We start from the raw sequence: 21,804 nt of genomic DNA, 5'->3' as shown, positions 1-21,804 counted from the left end.
TAGACATCTGACAACCATGGTATTACTGTAATTAGGTAATGAAATATCATTTGCATTAAAATCCCTGTAGTACTCCATCACTGATGATGCATATCACTACAGCAAATGTTGCTCAGATCCATACAAATCCACTTTAACAAGACATAAATTGCAGCTGTATATGAATGAACTGAAAAAAATCTGGTATACAATACAAAGGAAAACATTCTAAAGGAATAATTGGGCTTATGGAACATTCTCTCCCACAAAGGACCCAGCCGCCTAGGAGGAACTCGGGTGAAATCCACGGGGGACCAAGCTCGGACTAGGACCCATAAGGAATCAGGACCCAATTCCAAGGCTGCCAAGGTGATTCCGGTAACTTAGCCGAGAACCAATGAAAACAAACCCAAAAATATCCAAAAAGATAAGTGCCATGCAAGCACTTACCATAAATAGCAACTACTACCAAAACCCACTGAAACTGAAAACTGAGCTCACTAAGAGCATTGGAACCCACCTAGCACATCAAGAAACCTACCCAAAACCCTAAAAATTTAGCTAAAGCTCATAGAGCAAGATGGTGTAGACATTACAGTCATTGCCTAGAGATTGCGTGTCCTCAAGCAATGCTAGCTCATGAATTGATTGATTTCGGATAAGTCTCCATGTGATTCCAAAGTGTCTTGCTTTTTTTGTTGCTTCTTCAAAAAGCATTTTTTCCTTTTTCAAAAAGCACTTTTTCCTTTTTCAAAAAAGCAATATTCCACTCAAAAAGACCCTTGAAATATTAACAACAATTCGAGTGCAAAGGACCCCTAATATCTGTCCTCAAAGTCCACTTTTGAGTAATATAACTAAATAATATTTAACACTAAAGTAAATATTAAAATATAACTTTAGTGCAAATAATCAAAGTTCCCAAACTCGCCGCGAGTCAAGCGAGTTTGCCGAGTTGGCGAGTCGAGCCAAGCTTGGCAAGTTTTGACAACTCGTGACTCGTACTCAACGAGTTTTGCTCATAAATCGCCTGACTCTAACTCGCAAGTCAGACGAGTTATGGTAAAACTCGCCGAGTCTGAGCTCCAGGACTCGCACCGCAGCATGTCAATGTTTTGACTTGTCAAAACAAAAAAAAAAGTTTTTTGACATGTTTTTTTTGTATTTCTTTTTCGTTTAACCCTAAAAGGTCTTCTAATTGCTAGTTATGAGAAGAAGAGAGGAAAAGTGAGAGAGAGGAAGAAAAACAAGAGGCCATAGGTGTGCAACCACCAGGGAAGAAGAGCATCAAGGAAACCACAAATCACATTGGGGAGGCCATAGGCTTGCATTGAGAGCATCGAGGAGTCCATAGCAAGACTTCTCAACTCATTTGAAAGAGGTAAGTGTTAAACTTTGTAGATTTTGTTGGTATTTTTTTGGTATGTTAATGGATTTTATTCATTTGTTTGTTAAATTTTTTTAGTTTAACAGTTAACTTTCCAAATCTTGAATGTTTTCCTTTTTTTAGTTTAACTTCAATGAGAGAAGTAGAATAATAGCAAAAGTGCAAACCCTGCATTTTTTTAGAAAAAATTTGTAAACATGTATTTACAATTTTTTCTTTAAAAAAAGTAGGGTTTGCTGATTTTTTCTATTAGTTTATAACTTTATAAAATTTTCTTATTGCAGCAACCTTCACGTTTTAAAAACATTCATTTTTCACAATGCCTAAAAAGGATGAGGCTTGGAAATATACTGAAGAGTTTCCTAGCAAACAAAAAAATCAAACAAAATGTTTTTTTTGTAAAGAAATTAATTTTGGTGGCATCAATAGATTTAAATACCATATTGCTGGCATACCTGGCCATGATATTGAGGTATGTGAAAAACAAGCTGCTGAGGCAAAACGTTTCTGTTATGTCCAATTAGAAACACATGAACAAGACAAGTTAACTAAGAAGAGGCAATTGGAAGAGTTAAGTCCTATTGGCTCCCATGCACCCACATCCACATCCGTAGGCTGTGTTGGAGAGGGTTCTTCCATGCCTCCCTTTCGTCCTAGTGCTTCTGCTAGTGCTAGTGCTTCTACTTCTACTCCTCCTAGTGGCACTATTACCTTTGGCCCTAAAGTCCGGAAATCCAGGTTGGATAGTTATTTTGTGCCATGCAGTACTCCTGGGGCACAACCCTCGCTTGGGAGCATGGGTTGGAACAAGGAGGTTCATGATGCTGCAAGAAAAAAAATTTGCAAGTTTTGGTACTTTTGCAATATTCCATTCATTGCAGCCAGGTAATTCTTTTTGATTTGATTGCTTTAAGTTTAAAAGTAAATTTATAGTTGAAGTTGAACTCTACTTTGTCTAATCATAATCTATTTGGGACAGATCTCCTTATTGGCAAGGCATGGTAGATGCCATAACCATTTGTGGTGCGGGATTTAAAGCCCCTACTGATACTAAGTGACCCCCTCTTGTTAGAAATGGTTGAGGATATGAAAGTTGAGCTAGAGGACCACCGACAGTCTTGGAGCCAAAAGGGTTGCACCATCATGACAGATGGTTCGATGGATAGAAGGAATAGAACACTCCTAAATTTTCTTGTTTCCTGTGGAGGTGATTGATCATTCTAATTTCTACTTCCCTAAATGCATTGAATAAATTTAATTTTGATTTGTTGATTGATACATGATAATTGATAATTATTTTGCTCTATTTTTAGGATCCACCATGTTCTTGAAGTCTATTGATGCTTCCTCACATGTGAAAAATGCCACACACTTATGTGAGGCTATTGAGGAAGTCATACAAGAGGTGGGGGAAGAAAATGCGGTGCAGGTGGTGACAGATAATGCAGCAAGTTATGTTGTTGCAGGTAAACTTTGAACTTTTCAAGTCTTGATGGAGAGGCATCTATGATTATTTAAAATTTTCTTAACACATCAAAATTTCTAATTAATTTAAAATTGTTGTAGGTAAACTTTTGATGGAGAGGCACTCGAAAAAATTTTGGTCTCCATGTGCGGCCCATTGCCTTGACCTCATGTTGGAGGATATTGGTAAGCTTGAATGGGTGAAATCAATAGTTGAAAGGGCCAAAAATATCGGCAAGTTTATCTACAATCATGCATTGGTCCTTAGCATTATGAGGCAATACACAGAGCAAAAGGAGTTGGCTCGTCCTAGTATCACGAGGTTTGCCTCAAACTTCCTCACACTGAAATCCTTGATGAAATCAAAGGCGGCTTTGAGGCGTATGTTTGTTGGTGAGGAGTGGACTTCCTCATCCTATGCTACGACCACTGCAGGGATAGATGTGGTAAATTGCATTTTTTATGAGCCAGGTTTTTGGACCCCTTGTGGAGAAATCATGCAGGTAAATTTATTACAATTTAACATTTAGTATCTACTATTTAGTAATTTACTTTTAATTTATTAACAATTTAACTTTGCAATTTTATTTTATTTTTTTAATTTAATTTGTGACTTAATTGTTTTTGTTTAACATTATGTGTAGGTCACTGAGCCCCTCGTAGTTCTCCTACAAGTTGTTGATGGGGAGAAGCCCTCTATGGGCTATATATATGAGGGTATGGATAGGGCCAAGGAGGCCATTAGATCCATATATGCAGGAGATGAGGATAAGTATGGCCCCATTTGGGAGATTATTGATAGGAGATGGAAGAACCAACTTCACAAGCCCATCCATGCAATAGCCTATTACCTCAATCCGGCATTTCGATTCTATAATGACTTCAAGGCGGATAAGGAAGTTCTTAGTGGCCTGTATACAGTGGTACATAAGTTGTGTACTGATGGCACAGCCTCAAGTACAACGCTCCAGTTGGATAAATATAATAATCAAGGGGCAATCTTCGCAAGTAGCATGTGCATAGAGGCTCGGACACAATTGCAGCCAGGTAGAAATATATGTAAACTTAAGATTCTTAAGTTTATGGCTTATGCATTTTGATTTTTGATTTTATAATCTAGCCTTAAAGTTGGAAATGAGATTGATTTTTTTTTTCTTTTTGTTATTTCAGATAGCTGGTGGCAAATGTTTGGGCCCTCAACCCCAAACCTTCAAAAAATTGCCATTTGTATTTTGAGTCGGCCATGCAGCATTTCTGGATGTGAGCGCAATTGGTCCATGTTCGAGCACATCCACTCAAAGAGGCATAATAGATTGTCGGTGCCGAGGTTGAATGATCTTGGTTTTGTTCATTACAACCTTCGTCTTAGGACCAGACAGATTTTGGACACTTACTCCTCTTCGATCACTCTAGCGGAGATCAATCCAGAGTCTGAGTGGATCACTGAGTCTACCGATCCTATCTTCACTGAGGAGGACCATGAGTGGGTTGACCAGGCAAACAGAGAGGCTGAGGCTGTGCCTATGGCAGAGGAGGAGGATAGAGCATGATCCTGCACAGGCACAACTAATGTTGGTCATTGTGGCATCTAAAAAGTGGAGACTATGGCTACTCAGTCAGCTAGGACCTACCTTAGACGCCTTTGTAGGAGGCAGACAGACTACTTTGAGGTTAAGGCTGAGGATGAGCTAAAGCCTGAGCCATAGACTTGTTTTGTTTACAGTTACATATATGTTTGGGAACATTTGATGTCATGGATTTTATAGACATTTGACAACATTTATAACTCTATATATCTATGTTTTCTATTTCCTTCAGCTACAATTTACATTTCTACGCATGTGATGGATGTATGTTTATGTATGTGATCAAATTAGCTTCTATTTGATGATGTTATAGTGTCTTAAAGCTTTATTCAATAATGGGTGCATGAAGCAAGTTTTAAATCATTAAAAATCTCTAAATTTCAAGGGTTTTTTTATTTTGCCGAGTCATAGTCGAGTCACGAGTCGAGTAGGCCTTGCCGAGTCCGAGTCTAGGAACTTTGCATAAAATAAAATAATTCCAAGCACATTACAGAAAGACTCACCAAAGCATTGAAAACTAAAATTGAACATGTCAAAACATTTCTAGTGCTAAAGAATGATGCCTAGTGCTGAAACAAGTACAAACTATAAATAGCAATATCCTTCAAGAACCAAAGAATACAAACCCAAAAAGATCGGTGTCATGCAAGCACTTACTATAGAAAGCAACTACTGTTGAAACCCACTGAAACTGAAAATTGAGCATCGGAACCCTCCCAGTACATCTGGAAACCTATTAAAAACCCTAAAAAATTGGCCAATGCTTGCAAAACAAGATGACATAAAAATGGGTACATTACAGTCCTCCATCCGAATAAATTGCTTGTCCTCAATCAATGCTAACTAATGAATTGATTGAGCCTAAATAAATCTACATGTGATTTCAGGATCCCAAATAAATCTAGAAACTCTGTAGCTCCATCTGCTCGAAGCGCTACACTACTGGGCACCTACACAAAAGACTTCCTAAAATCCTCTTGTAAGAAGAGCAACTAAACATTGTATGACCTATGTCAACTCCTTATTAAAATAATAATCTTTATTTATTTAATGGTCAATATGATGTAATTTTGTATATATTAGAACTTTCTATTTTTTCATTCATCATTAATTGTTTCTTTTAGAAACATCGATCTGTTGTATTCTATTTAAAGATCTTTCCTATCATTTACAAATACAATTGTTTTTACCAATAACTTCTCAATAATATGGTATCAGAGCCTGATAGATACAAAAAAATTGCTTTTCTAAAAATTCAAAAAAAGAAATTTAAGAAATCTAAAAAACAATCTCTATTGAAAAAATTTCTGAAAATCTCGACTCCAATCTGTGCAACAAAATCCTCTGCAACTTCCGCCATCACTTTTGTGCCTGTCGTGACCTCCCACGCGACCTTTAACACGTGATTTTTCGTGTTTTTTGCCATATTGTGGCGCGACAAGAGTTTTGTGATTTTTTTTTCTCTTGCTCGCGATTTTCCGCGGCCTGTATCTCTTCAACCCGAGTCTCTGCCTGCGCAACGCCTCTTCTTTGGGTCTCTATCGGAATTTCTCTGGGCGACGCATTTTTTTTGCGATTTCTTCATATGCAGCTCTGCATTTCACGACGTCTTTCTGTCTGTGCGTGATTTTCCAACGGTAGTAACCTCCCCTTCGACACATGATTTTTCATATTCTCTATGAAATCGTGAATCGCGACGAATATTTTTGGAGGAACTTTTTCGGCAAAAGTTTCCTTCCCTGCAGCCCGTGTGATCTTCTTTGTGCGCGACCTCTATTCTGAAGTTCACGATTTGCTATATAAAGGGTGTTTAAATCCGCATCGAGATTTCTGCTTCTACTTTCTACGTGGATTCTCTAATTTCAGCAAATTTCTGCAAATTTTTTGCCAACCTAGGGTTCTCTACATTTCGCAACCCGTGACACGACGAGATTATTTCTCCCTTGTTTCACATTTTCTGCGACAGCTTTTTGCAATTTTTCGTCATTTTTTGACCTGTAGCTAGGGTTTTGACAAAAACCATCTATTTTTGCAATTTTTCGTCATTTTTTTACCTATAGCTAGGGTTTTGACAAAAACCATCTATTCATTACTGCTTTCAAAAACCGAACACTAGATTCCCTCTCAGTTTTTATTCTCTTTTTTGGGTCGTCATATTTTTTTGGGTCAGCCGGAAATTTTGCTAGCCGTACTTCGTATTTATCGAAGTTTGTACCTGATTTTGCCTTTGTCTCTACATAGGGATTCATCTTCAATTCTACGCATTTTCAGATTTTCTTGTTTTCCGTGCTTTGGGAAGCATCCACAATGGCGTCAATAACTAACTTAATGTTGGAAGGCGGTCAAAGATTCAACGGCAAGAATTATAACACCTGGAAGCAGCGCATGCTAGCTATTTTTGAATATTGTCGCCTAGAAGATCTTGTTTTGGGCAAAGAGTCATGTCCTACCGCAGCCGGATCAGATCAGGACAAGTTTGATGACCGGAATCGAGAAGCTGTCATGGAAAAGTTGTCATGCTTCTCAAGCTCTCTGTCACAGATGACCAATTACCTCAGATTCCTTCTAACAAGTCAGCATCATAAATCTTGAAGCATCTGAAGGAATTGCATGAGACATCCGACAAAAGCTGAGCGTTCTTTCTGAACTAGTTGTTCTCCATCATGATGGATGAACATATGTCCTTATAGGAGCATCTCACGAAGATTAAGGACATTCGAGATCAACTCGAACCTATTGGTCGAAAAATGGAGGAAGAGGATATGGTAGTCATTACCTTGAAGAGTCTGCCAAAATCCTATGAGCACTTCATAGAGACTCAACATTACGTCTATGAATGTTGATTTGAAATTTCCAGAGTTGTGCACCAAACTTCAGCAGCAGGACCGTTGGAAACAACAGTTTGGTAGCAGTGCCACTTCGTCCTCCTCAGAACAAGCCTTTGCAGGCAAATCCTTTCACAAGGATAAAGGCAAATCTCAGTCATCCCAATCATCTCAACAGAAGGGCTCTAGATAGTCTTAGGATGGTTCGAAAAGGAAGAAAGTGTAGTGCAATTATTGTCACAAAAATGGCCATATGATCAAGGATTGTCGTAACCGGATAGCTTCCGAACAACGGAAGCAAGGAGGGTCTCGGCCTTAAGCCAATGTCGCTGAGTACACAAAGCAAAAAGAGTCTGCCTTTTATGCCTTTATGGCTAAAAGACCTCCAGACCATGTGAAATCTCCTACCTGGTATATAAATTTTGGTGCTTCTTGGCATTTCACTCATAGGCGTGATTGGTTTACAGAATTCTCTCCCTATACTGATTCAATCATATTTGGAGGAGGTGAAGAGTATACTGTTGTCAGCAAGGGCAATGTTTAGATACAATCTAGTGGGAGGAATCTCAATTTCCTCAATGTATATTGTGTTCCTGGCATGGAACTGAACCTTCTCTTCGTGTGTCGATTATGCAGCATTCTCAACAACTTGATGTGATCTTCAGTTCCCACAAGTGTTCAATTGTTGATCATGCGACACACTACTGTAGCTATTGGCATTGAGGATCATGGTCTTTACAGACTTGTGGATACAGGTGATTCTCTTGAGCATGCCTTCACAGCTAAATCCTCCTCTATCACCAATCTATCATCATCGATATGGTCATCCGAACATTCACTACCTTGCTCAACTTGTTCGGAAAGATTTAGTACATGGCCTACCTGAAATTCAAACTCAAAATAAGCAAGTTTGTGAAGCTTGTTAGACTGGGAAGCAGCACAGGACATCGTTCAAGGATGGTGACTCATGGCGAGCCTCTAAGGTACTACAGTTGGTCCACGTTGATGAATGTGGTCCAATGAATACTCCTTTGTTACTGGGTGCAGGTATTTCTTGCTTTTTGTTGATGATTTCAGTCGTAAGATGTGGGTGTACTTTCTTAAACAGAAATCAGATGTGTTTCTTGTCTTACAGAAATTTAAGGCCTTAGTAGAAAAAGAGTCTAGTTGTTCTATTATTACTCTTAGGTCTGATAATTGGGGGGGGGGGGGGTTTGTTCTACTACTTCTCCACTTTCTGTGATACACATGGCATCAAACGTCAGTTAACCATACCATACACCCCTCAACAAAATGGCATTGTAGAACGTCGCAACCACACCATTACAGAAATGGCTAGGTCAATGTTGGAACACAGGAATGTTCCTAAGAAATATTAGGCAAAAGCAGTGTTTACTGCAGTGTATCTCCTTAATAGGTCTCCCACTCATGTCGTTAAGGGGAAGACTCTTGAGGAAGCCTGGACTGGTCGCAAACCCAGGATCAGTCATTTGAAATTTTTTGGCTCTTTAGCATATGTATAGATCCAGATGCCAAGTGCTCCAAGTTGGATTCCAAGAGTCAAAAGCTTATGTTTAAAGGATACAATGACAACCGAAAGGCTTACTAGCTGATTGATGTAGACACTGACCCTGCAAGGGGCGATGCCCCTTGACCCCAACTTGGGGGCGCTGCCCCCAAACCCCCGTTGAAAAATATAGTGGGAAACCACGCCGATAGAAGTAGGGAAAATCTAACCTCCGAGTCTGATTAGGCTCCATATAACAACAAAACTTAGAAATCTTGGTAATTGGTATTTAGATTTAGTATTTCAAATTTCCTATAGTCTCATTTGAAAATGTAATTCTTATACTGTAATACTGTCATAGACTCATACATCTTTTCAAAACTAGTTTTTCAAGTACTATATGTATATGTATAACTATATCAGCACCACCACCCCGCCACCCCCCCCCGCCGCCGTCCCCCCGTCATCCCCAAACTTAGGCCCTTGGTCCCCCCGTCCCGGAAACACGTCCCCAAGTCCCCAACGCTCGTGGAACACTGATTAAATATTAATTGATTGATTTAGTGGGGGACTTCATAGGAATCGAATATATTAGTTAATTAGTTGGGAATTAATTAACTACTTTGGATTAAAAGAGTATTTGGTACATAGGCTGAAGTCGAATTTGATTTATTAAAATAAATCAAACCTTTGGAAGGAATGGGGAATATAATTAATTGGTAAATTAATTATATAAAATGGGAGCATAATTAATTAAAAATAACTCAATTAATTATTTTGGAAGGATAAAAGGCTAACATAATTAATAAAATTAACCACGTTACAAAGGATAATTAATTAAATAAAATTTAATTAATTTTAGGTGTCTATAGTATACCTCTTCCATCATCTTTAATCCCCATGTCAATATAGTCCAATCTATCATGTACCACCATGTTCTTTTCCCACACTTTCAGCATGCATCTCAAAAAGAGAGCTAGGATATGCTGGCTCTACATCCATCATACGAAAAACACTTCTACACAACCATTCTCAATCCCATGGTAGTGTTTATAATTTTGTGTAATTTCTGAATATACAAAGTTCATTACCATGTCATTCTGATTCAAGTTTAGAAACTTACTATCATGATGAAAAGCTTTCTTTAGCTCCAAGATTAAACACTCTTGAAGCTCTCTCCCAATGCTACAATGCCCATTTTGAGCAAACATTTCCATGCAATAAGCTGCAAACAACAATGTTGGGTCTGAAATCTTTGTGGTCAATGTTATAAAGCAGCCACTAAAAATCAAAGACCAAAACCAAAGTGTCTTTCTAAACTTCTTGCAGATTTCTGAAATTCAACCAAATCAACAATCTTACGGTTTGAAATATTCTTTCATTGACTAATAATGAATGGTGAACAGAAAGAAAGTTGGGAATCACCAATGTTTTACTTGATAACTACCACAACAGTGATATGTGAAACTGATAGGGGTATTACACTAGCTCTCCAAATCTCATGTGCTATCCAAAATTCTAAAAATGGAAATTCAAAACTAAATGTGCTAAAACATTTCCAATCCAAGGAAAGAGGTAAAAAAGGAAGTTTCATGTAGGTGTCCTCCATCCAATAGGATGAAGCCACATGGCAACCCCAAAGCCCATGCACCCACCTCCTTACAAAGCCGATAGAGAGATCATACCCATCCGCCATAAAAACCCGCATCGATTCACGTTCCGAAATTATGGAGGAGTTTAGTGCACTCCTCTCAACTCATTTGGAATGTAGCTATGTTGACTTGGGTACTGTTGTGACCATTTCACACATCGCCCCATCGCAAATGGGGACCCCCTCTTTTTGCTTGTTTTTCGCTCGTTTTCGCTTTCGTTTTTAGGGTTTTGTTAGTTAGTTAGTTGTCTGGATTTAGGGCCAAGCCTTAGGGTTTTAATTTTTTGCCTTTTCAAGCCAAAATCCAGTCGTTTTTGAGAGCTTTTGAGCTTCCTTTTCTGGAATGCAAATTTTGAATGCAATAAATTCGCCAAAATGGTCTAATTCTCAATGGGAATGTTAATGCAGAGCTTAAATATGTCTAAGTGTTGACAGTCAATGTGAATTTTTGTTCGATTGAATATTTTGGCCAAATTTTGACTTTTTTGAATTTTGATCCTGGGCATTGGAATTGATTTGTTTTCGCCTCGTGAAGTGTTAAAATGTGAAAAATCTTATTATTTTGGCCTGTAGGAGCAAAATCGCTCCTGTCCCTCAGTGAAGGACGGGAGCTCATTTTCAAATATCTCATCATCCCTGCAGAGTCTAGGCAAATTTCAAGTTGGACGTGATGGAGAAAGGCGAGATCTTTCCATTGAATATAAATTGAAGATTTTCATGAGCACAGAAATGCCTCCAAGGGAAAAATCGCTCCTGTCCCTCAGTGAAGGACCGGAGCTACAATTCAAATTTCGCCTTGTCCTTGCAAAATTTTGAAAACTTAATAATTTGAAAGGGTCCGAAGGAAAATGCTTTGCCAAATGAATATAATTTGAGATGCAAAAACGAAGGAGAATGACCTATATTGACCAGATCGCTCCTGTCCCTCAGGAAGGGACCAGGGCGAGGTACCTTGTAGCTCTCGTCCCTCTCCCAGGGACCAGAGCGATTTCCTTCATTATGCAAAATCCAGACAAGGGTCAAGGCAAGTTTACGTTCAAAAACAAGGGAAAACATGAGATGAACGCATTGAATATAAATTGAAGATTTTTGGGACGTCCATAACAGTGTTAAATGCCTAGTTCGCTCCTGTCCCTCAGGAAGGGACCAGAGCGATTTTTGATATAATTGCTTTTCTTGCAAGGTTACAGACAATGTCAAGGCATGAACGAATAGAGTGAAGAAGGACGAGTTCGTTGAATATAAACTTGGAACCTGGCAAAGTGAGATAGTGGCCACAAAGGGAGGATCGCTCCTGTCCCTCTCCAAGGGACCAGGGCGATACAATGGTGATGATACTTCCTACGCAAGTTCAAGGTCGTTCCTCCGAAGTTCAAGGTCGACACAAGTCAAGACAAGGTGGCGAGGGACGTTTCAAGGCATTTTCAATCAAACACAAGCATCAAGGTGGTCACGTTGGAAGGATTTGCGCTCTAAGACCCCAGGTCGCTCCCGTCCCATGGGAAGGGACCAGAGCGATATTTCCATTAAGGCATCGATTTCAAAAGACAAGCAAGTGTTAAGCTACCAAGAGGATCGAATGGACGTCATTACACGCATTGAAGATAATTGCAAGTTGATAAAAACAAGAACAAGCTCACAATGTTGAACTTCGCTCCTGTCCCTCAAGAAGGGACCAGAGCGATATTGAGTATATTGATCAATTCATGCAAGAATTACGTTGAGTCAAGGCTTCACAAGGTTGTAAAGGGTTCAAGACGTCTTTTGAGGATGATATGCAAGAGTTTTGAACGTCCAAACATTATCAATCAAGCTAAGGAGTCCATATCGCTCCTGTCCTTTGGACAAGGACCAAAGCGATTTCATCAAAAACACTCATACTCCTTCAAAGTCAAGGCAAGGCGAGGATGGACGAGGTAAAGGACGTTATTTCGAAGGCAATAAACAATGAACCAGGGTTAAACGTTACCAACTTGAGCTCAAAATGGAGAAAAAACATGGATCGCTCCTGTCCCTCTCCAAGGGACAAGGGCGATGATCCTTATAACATCAAAGGTACCTTGCAAAAGCAATTGGGACGTACGTGGAATGGACAAGCAATGATATTATTCGCCTTACAATGGAAGTTCAAAGGTCAAAGATACAAGATGAACGTGAAGACATGGAGATCGCTCCTGTCCCTCTCCAAGGGACAAGGGCGATGTTAGGCAAAACACATGATATTCTTTGAAAATCACGTTAAGACAAGGACGCACAAGGTTTTAAATGGCACTTGGAAGATGATACAAGGAAAGGATCGTATCAAAATGGAGAATTTCAAGCAAAAACCTTAGGATCGCTCCTGTCCCTCTCCAAGGGACAAGGGCGATGATACATCTAAAGACACTTATGCGCACATGCAAGGCAATCTAATTCGAAGAACCCAACCAGATGATCGATTTGGAACGTGGAAATGAAGGAGTTGAACGTTGAAAACACAAGAAATCATGACAAAAATAATGGATCGCTCCTGTCCCTATCCAAGGGACCAGGGCGATGAGGTACGTCCACTTCATTTTCAAAATTTTTGGCGCCAAATAAACCTTTTTAAATTCATTTTAATGCCAAAATTTGATAAGATTTAAAGTCCTATTTAATTGGCATTTAATACGGCGTTCTCTTTTAATTATTTTTTGCCTTTATTAAAAATCGAAATTCTCATTTAAAAAACGCAAGGCATTAGTAATTAATTATTTAATTAATATAAAAATCGATTTGAAGCGCCCAATTAGGCAAGTCGGCCTTGTTATTTTATTGCAAATCATTTAAAAAATGGTTTTATTTGTCAAGTCGGCCTTGAGGGTGAAGTGTGATGTGAGCGCTATATAAGGGGGGTAAAAACTATCATTTCTACATCATTATTTTACCTTCCTTCATGCGAATTGAAGTTATCAAAAGGTGGTGCGAAGTGTGCTTGAAGTGTGGAGTGCAAATTGCGTTGAAGACCAAAGGTGGTGCGAGTTTCATTCATCCAAGGGTGGCGATTAGTTATCAAAAGGTGGTGCGAATTTGAAGACCACACTAAAGGCGAACTTGGGGATCCATCTAAGACCACGTCGAAGGTGCGAAACTTGGAGATTTATTTGTGCGAACTTGAAGATCCATTTGAGACCACGTCAAAGGCGATAATTGAAGATCACGTTCTCTCCAGAGGTGGCGAAGTCAATTTTGAGGAGATCATATTGAAGATTACTTTATACCTCAATTTTGCCTAGGCAAATTTTGTTTTTGCATTCTAGAGTTAGCTCTCTATCGAGGTATGGCGATTTAATTATTATTGCTTTATTCATTCATCGTCATATTTCAAATTTTGAAATTTTGAATTTTGAATCTCTTGGCTCAATCGTTGTTTTTAGGAAATGATAACTCTAGAGACTTATCATGAGGTTTCCTAAAATTTATCTCTCTTATTTACGTTATTTATTGCAAAATCTATTTCTTATAATGAAATGTTGTGTAGGTATGGTGACCCCAAAAGGCGGGAGCATCCACCAGTCGCTCGGCTCTCATGAAAGAAGATCAGAAGACCGAAGAAGTGGAGACCAAGATCGTGTCTAAATGGAGCAACATTGGAGATACAAACTTGGGGAACTTTAGCACGAAGAAGTTCCGAGAGGTCCCTTACATCGGCAAGCCATCACCTGTCGCCCGGAGAATAATAGAGAGTGGCATCATCAAGGCGGCCGGTTTTCCTCCAGCCATTCAGTGCCACGAGTTGATGATCGAGTGTGCCCGTCACTACAATCCATAGTCCAGGACAATTGTGTCCAATGAGGGAAGCACTTTGGCGTACCTTTCAGAGGAAGCCATAAGTGAAGCCTTCCATCTTCCAGAGCACAGGGACATGATATACAAGAGCATTGAAGGAGCCAGATCAGTGTACGATGATGATCCAGATGCTTGCCTAAGCATAATCAACAAGAACTGGCTACTCAAGAGTCGTCCCCGTCTGAGCAAAGTACCGAACACACCACACAGGATTGATTTCCAAGAGGAGTACAGAGATTTGATTACCATGCTCAACAGAGTTACAGGAGCACCTCATGCCTTCTATTTTGAGAAATGGATGTTTTACTTCATCCAGGTGATTGTTCAAGGAAAGGGTACAATACATTGGGCTAGGATAATTAGCCATTGCTTAGACGTACAGTTGAGAAGACTCAGGGCTACTAAGTCCTTCCACATGAGTTCATACGTCATCTATGCCTTAATCAGGAGCGTTGAGTACGCAGGACTACCTCACAGAGGAGTGATTGGAAGAGGACCCGGCGAGGTCAGAGTTTGTGAATCCTATACCTACTTGCATCATCCACCAGGGAAGAACTACAAGTTAGTCAATGATACTTTCACGATGAACATCACAAGGACGTTGCAAGGAGGGATTCACAACAGATTATCTCAGGATGCCCAGGAGTTCATCAAGAGGTACGGTGCTTGGTTCATTCAGTTTCCCAAGTTCACTTACATTAGAGTGTATGGATGTCCTTTACCTCCATACATGTTGCCGAGGTACCCGACAGACAGAATTGTGTTACTTGAAGTAACAAGGCAGTTGGCAGCATATGTGAAGGCATTCAGACACAGACATCAGAATGGAGTTCAGGTACCTATTATTTTGGGTAATTCAGTTGAGGTATGTCCTAATGTCTTAGCCATGGATGACGCAGAGAAGGAGTTAGCCTTGTATCCTTTTTCATCTTTTGCTTGGAGGAATAGTTTTGATCCACATGGACATTTAGAAGAGACGGTCGGTAGAAGATTTAGACATGAGCACCAAATTGAAGATTTTATGATGAATCTCCTAGATGATCTCGAAGTGAAACGAAAGATGCATTCTAGATTGCCTTTGGATTTCATCAGGAAATGTAAGATTTACAGAGTGGCCGACCAAGCTCAGGACAACGGCAGGCACATCCAATCTTCATATGATAGAGAAAGCAAAACAATAAGTCTGAATTGGAATGAGCCCGAGGCCGTGGATTTAGATGATTTGATGGCACCAGTCTTGTCTTGTACTCGCAGATGGGTAGACGTTCAGCATCAGAAGTTGAGAGAACAAGGCATCGCTATGTCTTTTACTTTGGAAAAGAAACCAGCCGAAGGTGGAGCCAGTGTTAGTGAAGGCAATCCTAATCCTAGGAATTCAGGTGAAGGTAACCTTCGATGTGCCAGTGAGGGCAATCTCCATTCGAGAGGTTCGAAGAGAAAGGAAAGATCAGAAAAGAAAGAGTCTTCCAAGAAAAAGCAAGGTGCCAACAAAGATCAAGCACCAGGTACTTCTTCCAGACCAGAAGATAGAACAGTTCGAGTGGAAGAGTCCATGGAATCGATGGTACAGAATGATAGACAGGAGGAAGGACAGGCACAGCATGTTTCGTCAGATGGATCTCTCCAAGACTATGATTTAGATAATGATAATGAAGTAACATCTCCTCCCAGACAAGAAGAAATAGTACATAAAGAAATTCAAGTTCAAGAGACAAGATCGAATATCCCAGATTGGTTGAAGGAAAGATTGACTAAGGTGATCGTAATAGAAGACGAGGACAGTGCAATTGATTTAGAGAGCCTTGTTGGACGTTCACATATGACAACAGAGAAGAAGAAGGCTACAAAGATGTCCAAGATGATTCGAGATGAGACTGGATCTAGAAAACTGCAGATAGCTACACCGGCAGCAGACAAATATGAGGGTGAGATCCTAGCAGAAGACTATCATATACAGACTATTGAGTTAGGACCATCCACAGCAGAGCAGACTTTAGATGATGCCACCGACACATTTGAGGCATTGAAGGACAAGCTTAGAGAAGAAGTAGAAAAGAATAGAAAGCTTGAGAGAGAGGTCGGTGCATGGAGGGCTTATTTCAGTCACATCAATGAACCTTTGGGACGTCAGGATCCAGTTAGATCACCAGTGCAGGCATTGCCCCTTCAATCGATCAATGAAGCAGAAAGATTCAGGAACCTGGTCCAGCGTACATGTAGTTGGATGGATAGATCTCATACAATGGCCTTAGAGTTTGTTACAAGGATGTCGAAGATCATTCATCAGGCTATCCAAGTTCTTGAAATTATCCACAGATTGATGGCAACCGTAGCTGCATTTGCCCATACTAAGGACGTTGTCATCCCTGTCTTGAAAGTAATAAGACACACATCCAGAAGAATTTTAACGCAGGAGAGGATCTTAGAAGGTGATTCTCACAGTTTGTTTCAGTGGTCAACCTTACTCCATATAAAGAGTGTTCTCTTCGAGGACATCAGTGTTAGATGTGGTCAAGTTGAGGAGGTGATCAATCCGATCCAAGACAGAGTATTTGAGGTACTTCGTACCATTCTTGGCAGAAGGATCGAGGTCGAGACAGATGTGGATATCCAGGAATTTGAGGATAGAATCAAGATCATCTTTCGCAAGGACGCAGATGTTACAGATGAGCAGTATGATCAGATGTATGCCACCATGCTCCTGATTGATAGAACAAAGGAACTTGAACCTACTTGGGACACGGCTCTTCTAGATGCATTTGATCAGGTTATCCACTTAGAAGAGAGTATCAAGAATCTTCCCGAGATTCCAAGCACAGAAATCGAAGGAATCGTGACAAAATTCATTGCATATGCTAAGAAAGAGAATTGGAAAGGGAATAAGATTCTAGATGAAAGGTTGTTACAGATGACATGACATCTTATTTCTCATTGGTTGATACCTCCTAGATTTTTGTGCCAAATTTAATATTTGGCTATGTATTTAATATTGTTCAGTAAAAAGGAGGTCATTTGTAACAAACCCTAATTAGGGTTTAGGTGTCATGATCTTGTCCATTGATTTACTTTCAATCTGGACCTTTCATTGTAACTGGGGATGCTATTTATACCCCCATTTTCATTTCATTTGAAAATAGTGAATAGTATAATAGTGAATAAGTGTAAGAGATAATAGTTGATGTAATAGAGAGATTAGAGTTAGAAGCAATTTTTATTTTGTAGCAAGATTGAGTCTTGAAGAGAGAAACTCAAGCAATTGTTGTATATGATGACTTGGAAATCAATAAAATATTGAAGTTATGGTGTTTTGTTGCAAATTTCTTAAGTTATCTTCATGGTTGTTGGATGTACTTGAATCACGCTCAATCAAAGTAGTTTGTTAATTTGAAAGACTAAGTGTGAGGTTTGATATTTGGTAGGATTCACAATCCAAACCACTAGCTTCTTGCTGATTGTAGGAACGCCTTGCGTGGTCGACTGGAAAACATTTTGAGTCCTTAACCTTCAAGCATTTTCGTATCTAGGATATGTACCTTCGTAGTAGTGTCCTTGGTCTTTGATGCATTGAACATCATTATTACCTTAGAAGATCGCACTAATTTCAATTGAGTTGTTATCTTATGGCAAAATTGAAGTTGGTTGAGTCTTGCCAAATCTCATTCATGCTAAGTCGTTCATAGGGTTAGGCTAGATTAGACTTCCTTAAACCCTGTCCTTTTGCCATTTTTTGAAAGTTCCTTTTAAATTAGTAAAATCTTCGAGCCTTTGGAATCCGTAAGACGCCTTGGAGGAAACAGCAAATCACATCATACCACTAAAAAAAGCTTGTCCACACATGGAGACCCCACTAAAAGAACCTTGGAGTCCATCTAACTGATCCTTTTTGCAGATCTTCAGCAGTTAGAGACTATTTTCTCAAGAGAGGATAAGATGCCTGTCGGTATTTTATTCTGTGTATGATTGTGTAGAAAATACACGTCAACAGGTACTTGCACTTAAATCCCTGTGCCTTATTAATTTCATCCTCTTCCCAAGAGTTGTAAGGATACTCAAGCCCCTTTTACACACTCCAACAAGTTCCTAAAAGTACCCTATCCCAAGGTATTGCCCGTAGAGGCTTTAAAACACATAAAAAAGTAAAATTTCACTTTTGACAAGCCCCTAAAAATCTGGGGGAAGACCAAATCAGAGTTAAGACAATTTTTAAAACATTATTATTAATCATTCATCTGCACTACACTATACACCAAAATGGTAACATAAACCAAAAGGAGGCATTACTAGGAAACACAATATGGCCATACAGTGAAGGTTTCAGTCACACTTGACCAAGAAAATTTGGTGTCACTAGCAAAACACAGTCAAGGTTTCATAACTCCATGAAGTGGAGTGAGACGGTGAGTGGTCCCTAACAATCCTCTTGTATCCCATTGGCCAACTTGTTTCCCTGCACACCCAATTCACACATCAAATTCATCATGCTAATCATAGTCAAAGTGCTATAATAACATGCTCAGATAACCACACACGCACATAGGTATAATGCATAAACACCCTTCTCAACTCAAAGGCATCTTATAATAACATGCTTGAATAACCACATGCACGCACATAGACAATGCATAAACACCCTTCTCAACTCGACAATATATACAAAGGCATCTTATTGATAATGAGATCTCACAATCACAATCCAAACATGATTTTATTATCTCAATAATTTAAGCTCACATAGAATTCGCTGTTCATTATTTGATGCAAAATCAAATCTACTTTATTGGTCACTTGAATAAATATCCAAACATATTAAATTTAAATACCAATAATCAACATCTAAATCAAAATTAGAACTAATATCTGATCAAAGTCAGTTTAATGAATTAATTTACTAACATATCAACTCCTAGATGACCTATCAATCATAAGTAAAAGTTAAAACCATAAGCATGATAGATCATTTATGAGCATCATGTGTAAAATCAAATCAACAACTAGCGGTCACTCGAGTAGGATCGTGTAAATCAAAATAGGTATCAACAAGTTGCACATTTCAATTACTACGAAAATAATATCATAATTATGATTTGACTCTACATCTTATTCCATTTCACAATTAATTCTTAATATCTAAATCATATGTTGAAAACTAATAAAAAACTCACATGACTCGTGAGTTCTCACAAACAAAACTGCTCCAAGTCATTCCCCCATAAACTCAACAATGATTTTTTGCAAAAAAATGGCAAGTGAATCATCAAAAAATTGACCATAAACTCACCCAAAGCCACAAGAGCATTGCATTATATTTTGGCAGGCAAAGTGTGAAGACATCGTATGAAGGATATGGAATGGAAGAATCATGTCCTTTGAAGACACCCTCAACCAAGCACATGACAAATGCCTAAAAAATGCAATCCCCTGGGCACATTTTCTACTCACAGCCCATCAAGAGCACATCTTCTAGTCAAGGGCATATCATATGATAATAAGAGGGTGATTGAACATCTGTTGTTTTTCTATGAATGATCTGGAGTCCAGCATTTCCAATAACAAACACGCAGTTTACAGCCTTTGCTGAGTTTTGGCCTGTTTTTGCCGTAACACAAAGAAGCAACATGACACGATGCAACAATTGTGCATCTTGAAGAAACATAAAGTCTACCTAATCACAATTAGATATCTAACAGTTATAGGGTTACTACATGTCAATAATGAAGAACTATAATGCTGTAACTGTTAGTAGCAACAATTTGCATGATTGCAAGATGTGGATGGCTTCCAATTTTCACCTCTATTTCACATGCAACATTTATCTGACTGATACAGATCACTAGAGTACCAAAATTTCAACCAATAGACCTCTAATCTATCACTACAAATTTACAAGACTTATTAAGTTGGGCTAGTTCTAATTACTGTTAATGGAAGCCAAAAATACAAGGATTCATGAACCAAATAAGTAATCATCTGTGGGGTGTACTAGCAATTCAATAACATAATAGAAGCAAGATAACTTATCATGAAAAAGGTAGAAGAGTGTGATAGGGTCACAAGACAGTTGGACCCAACACAAACAATGACCATATCTCTCTCTCTCTCTCTCTGTGCAATATCAAGATTTCAATTTCAGTGATGAAGCAGCAAGTTGGAAAAAAATTGACATTATAGTGTATGGTTCTTCAGAGTACATTATCTGGCATATTTTTATCAACAAGCTGACAGCTATGGGGATCTAACCAATGCATATTATTCTATCTCAATTTCTTGTTTCGTTGAATCCAATGTTCCACGGGTGTTGGGGACGGGGGGACGTGGGCCTTTTGGGGGGTGGGGGGGGGGAGACGCGTCCCCATGGAACACTTGTTGAATCAGCTTTGTGTTATTTTTGCTCCTGTGCCTGAATGTAATCTCTTAAAAATTAGGAGTATGAAGGAATCACACAAGTTAAAAATTCAATTAGATTTTTTCAGTCTTCTGAACAGTATCACACATCAACCAAAAAAACAGTCCCATTCCAGCAGGGAACGGCAATTTCTAGCATTTTGTCATACATAAATAAGATTAAGACCTATTTTTCAAGCATAAAATTATTCCAGTTGTTGCTGCAAATTCAGAGGGAGACAAACTAAATCTGAGATAGCTTTAAAGTACCTCTCTTAATTCCATGGCACCCCCTCGACAAAGGTAGCCCCAACATGCCTTTCTGACACGATCACCATGTATACCATAATCTTGCCTTTCAGCAAATGCCTGCTCAAATAAAAAGGATCAAAACTAGATGGCATCACGACCAATAAATCAATACATTAGGTGTCATATTCAACTGAATAAGTCCCTCTATTAAGAAAACAAACCTGATATACTAAGAAGTTTGAGCTCCATATATCAGATATTATAAAATCAGTGCATATTGTACAAAGATCCTGCATTCAGTACAATGATTCTATGATGCATGTCCATTATACATAATTAAGCTCTTAAACAATAGAATCAATTGCCTTTCTGATATATGGTAACGTGGAATCAAGTAATTGGGTATCTAGTGGACTTTCATTTGGAAACTGATTGTATTAAGCTGTCAATCATTTTATCTTCAATTTATTGATAAGATCTGTTCACCTGAAGATCAAGAAATGATGCAGCTGCAAGAACTCGAAAAGCATTACTGTCATTGAGTTTTGGATGATGTCCATACAAATAAGAGAGTGCCATGGTCACTGCCTCTCTATTGACATTTTCATCATCAATTTGCAATGTAACTACTGGAGCACCAGCTTCTTTCCATGGGCCTTGAAGCATGTTCCTGAATCAGAATAACAAAATCAAAATCCAGTATTTCACTTCTCTCACATCGAACTGTCCCTTAAAAGTAGAGATGTAGTAATCAGATACTGTCAGCAAGAAGTAGAAACCTACTGCCAATTGTCAAATTAGAGAGAGACTTGTTTGTCTCCCTTCTAAATATTTCTTCTATAAAATCTTAAGAATAAGTCCAAATCACTAATCTGCAAGATCAAGTTGTTATTTATAGTTCAAATCTAGTGTTAGACTTGAATCTAGCGAAAGAGGTGATAGGCCTTATAGAGGCATAGTACTTA

At 38.9% G+C, this 21,804-nt stretch overlaps 1 protein-coding gene across 4 annotated transcripts in view; it reads right to left on the bottom strand.

Moving 5' to 3' along the window:
• Positions 1-21,804, bottom strand: part of LOC131061329 (uncharacterized) — a 145,544-nt gene that overhangs the window by 61,857 nt on the left and 61,883 nt on the right. For 3 of the 4 annotated variants that reach the window (XM_057994969.2, XM_057994970.2, XM_057994971.2), the window contains exons 3-5: positions 21,326-21,509; positions 21,061-21,129; positions 20,858-20,956 (exon numbers count right to left, since the gene is read on the bottom strand). In XM_057994969.2, coding sequence (XP_057850952.1) covers positions 20,858-20,956; positions 21,061-21,129; positions 21,326-21,509 — 352 coding nt within the window. The remainder of the gene's footprint in view (positions 1-20,857; positions 20,957-21,060; positions 21,130-21,325; positions 21,510-21,804) is intronic. The other variant, XM_057994972.2, reaches the window with a different exon arrangement.

The sequence above is a fragment of the Cryptomeria japonica genome, chromosome 11 (genome assembly GCF_030272615.1).
Source record: "Cryptomeria japonica chromosome 11, Sugi_1.0, whole genome shotgun sequence".
Lineage (NCBI taxonomy): Eukaryota > Viridiplantae > Streptophyta > Pinopsida > Cupressales > Cupressaceae > Cryptomeria > Cryptomeria japonica.
This window is presented reverse-complemented; position numbering and strand designations above follow the sequence as displayed.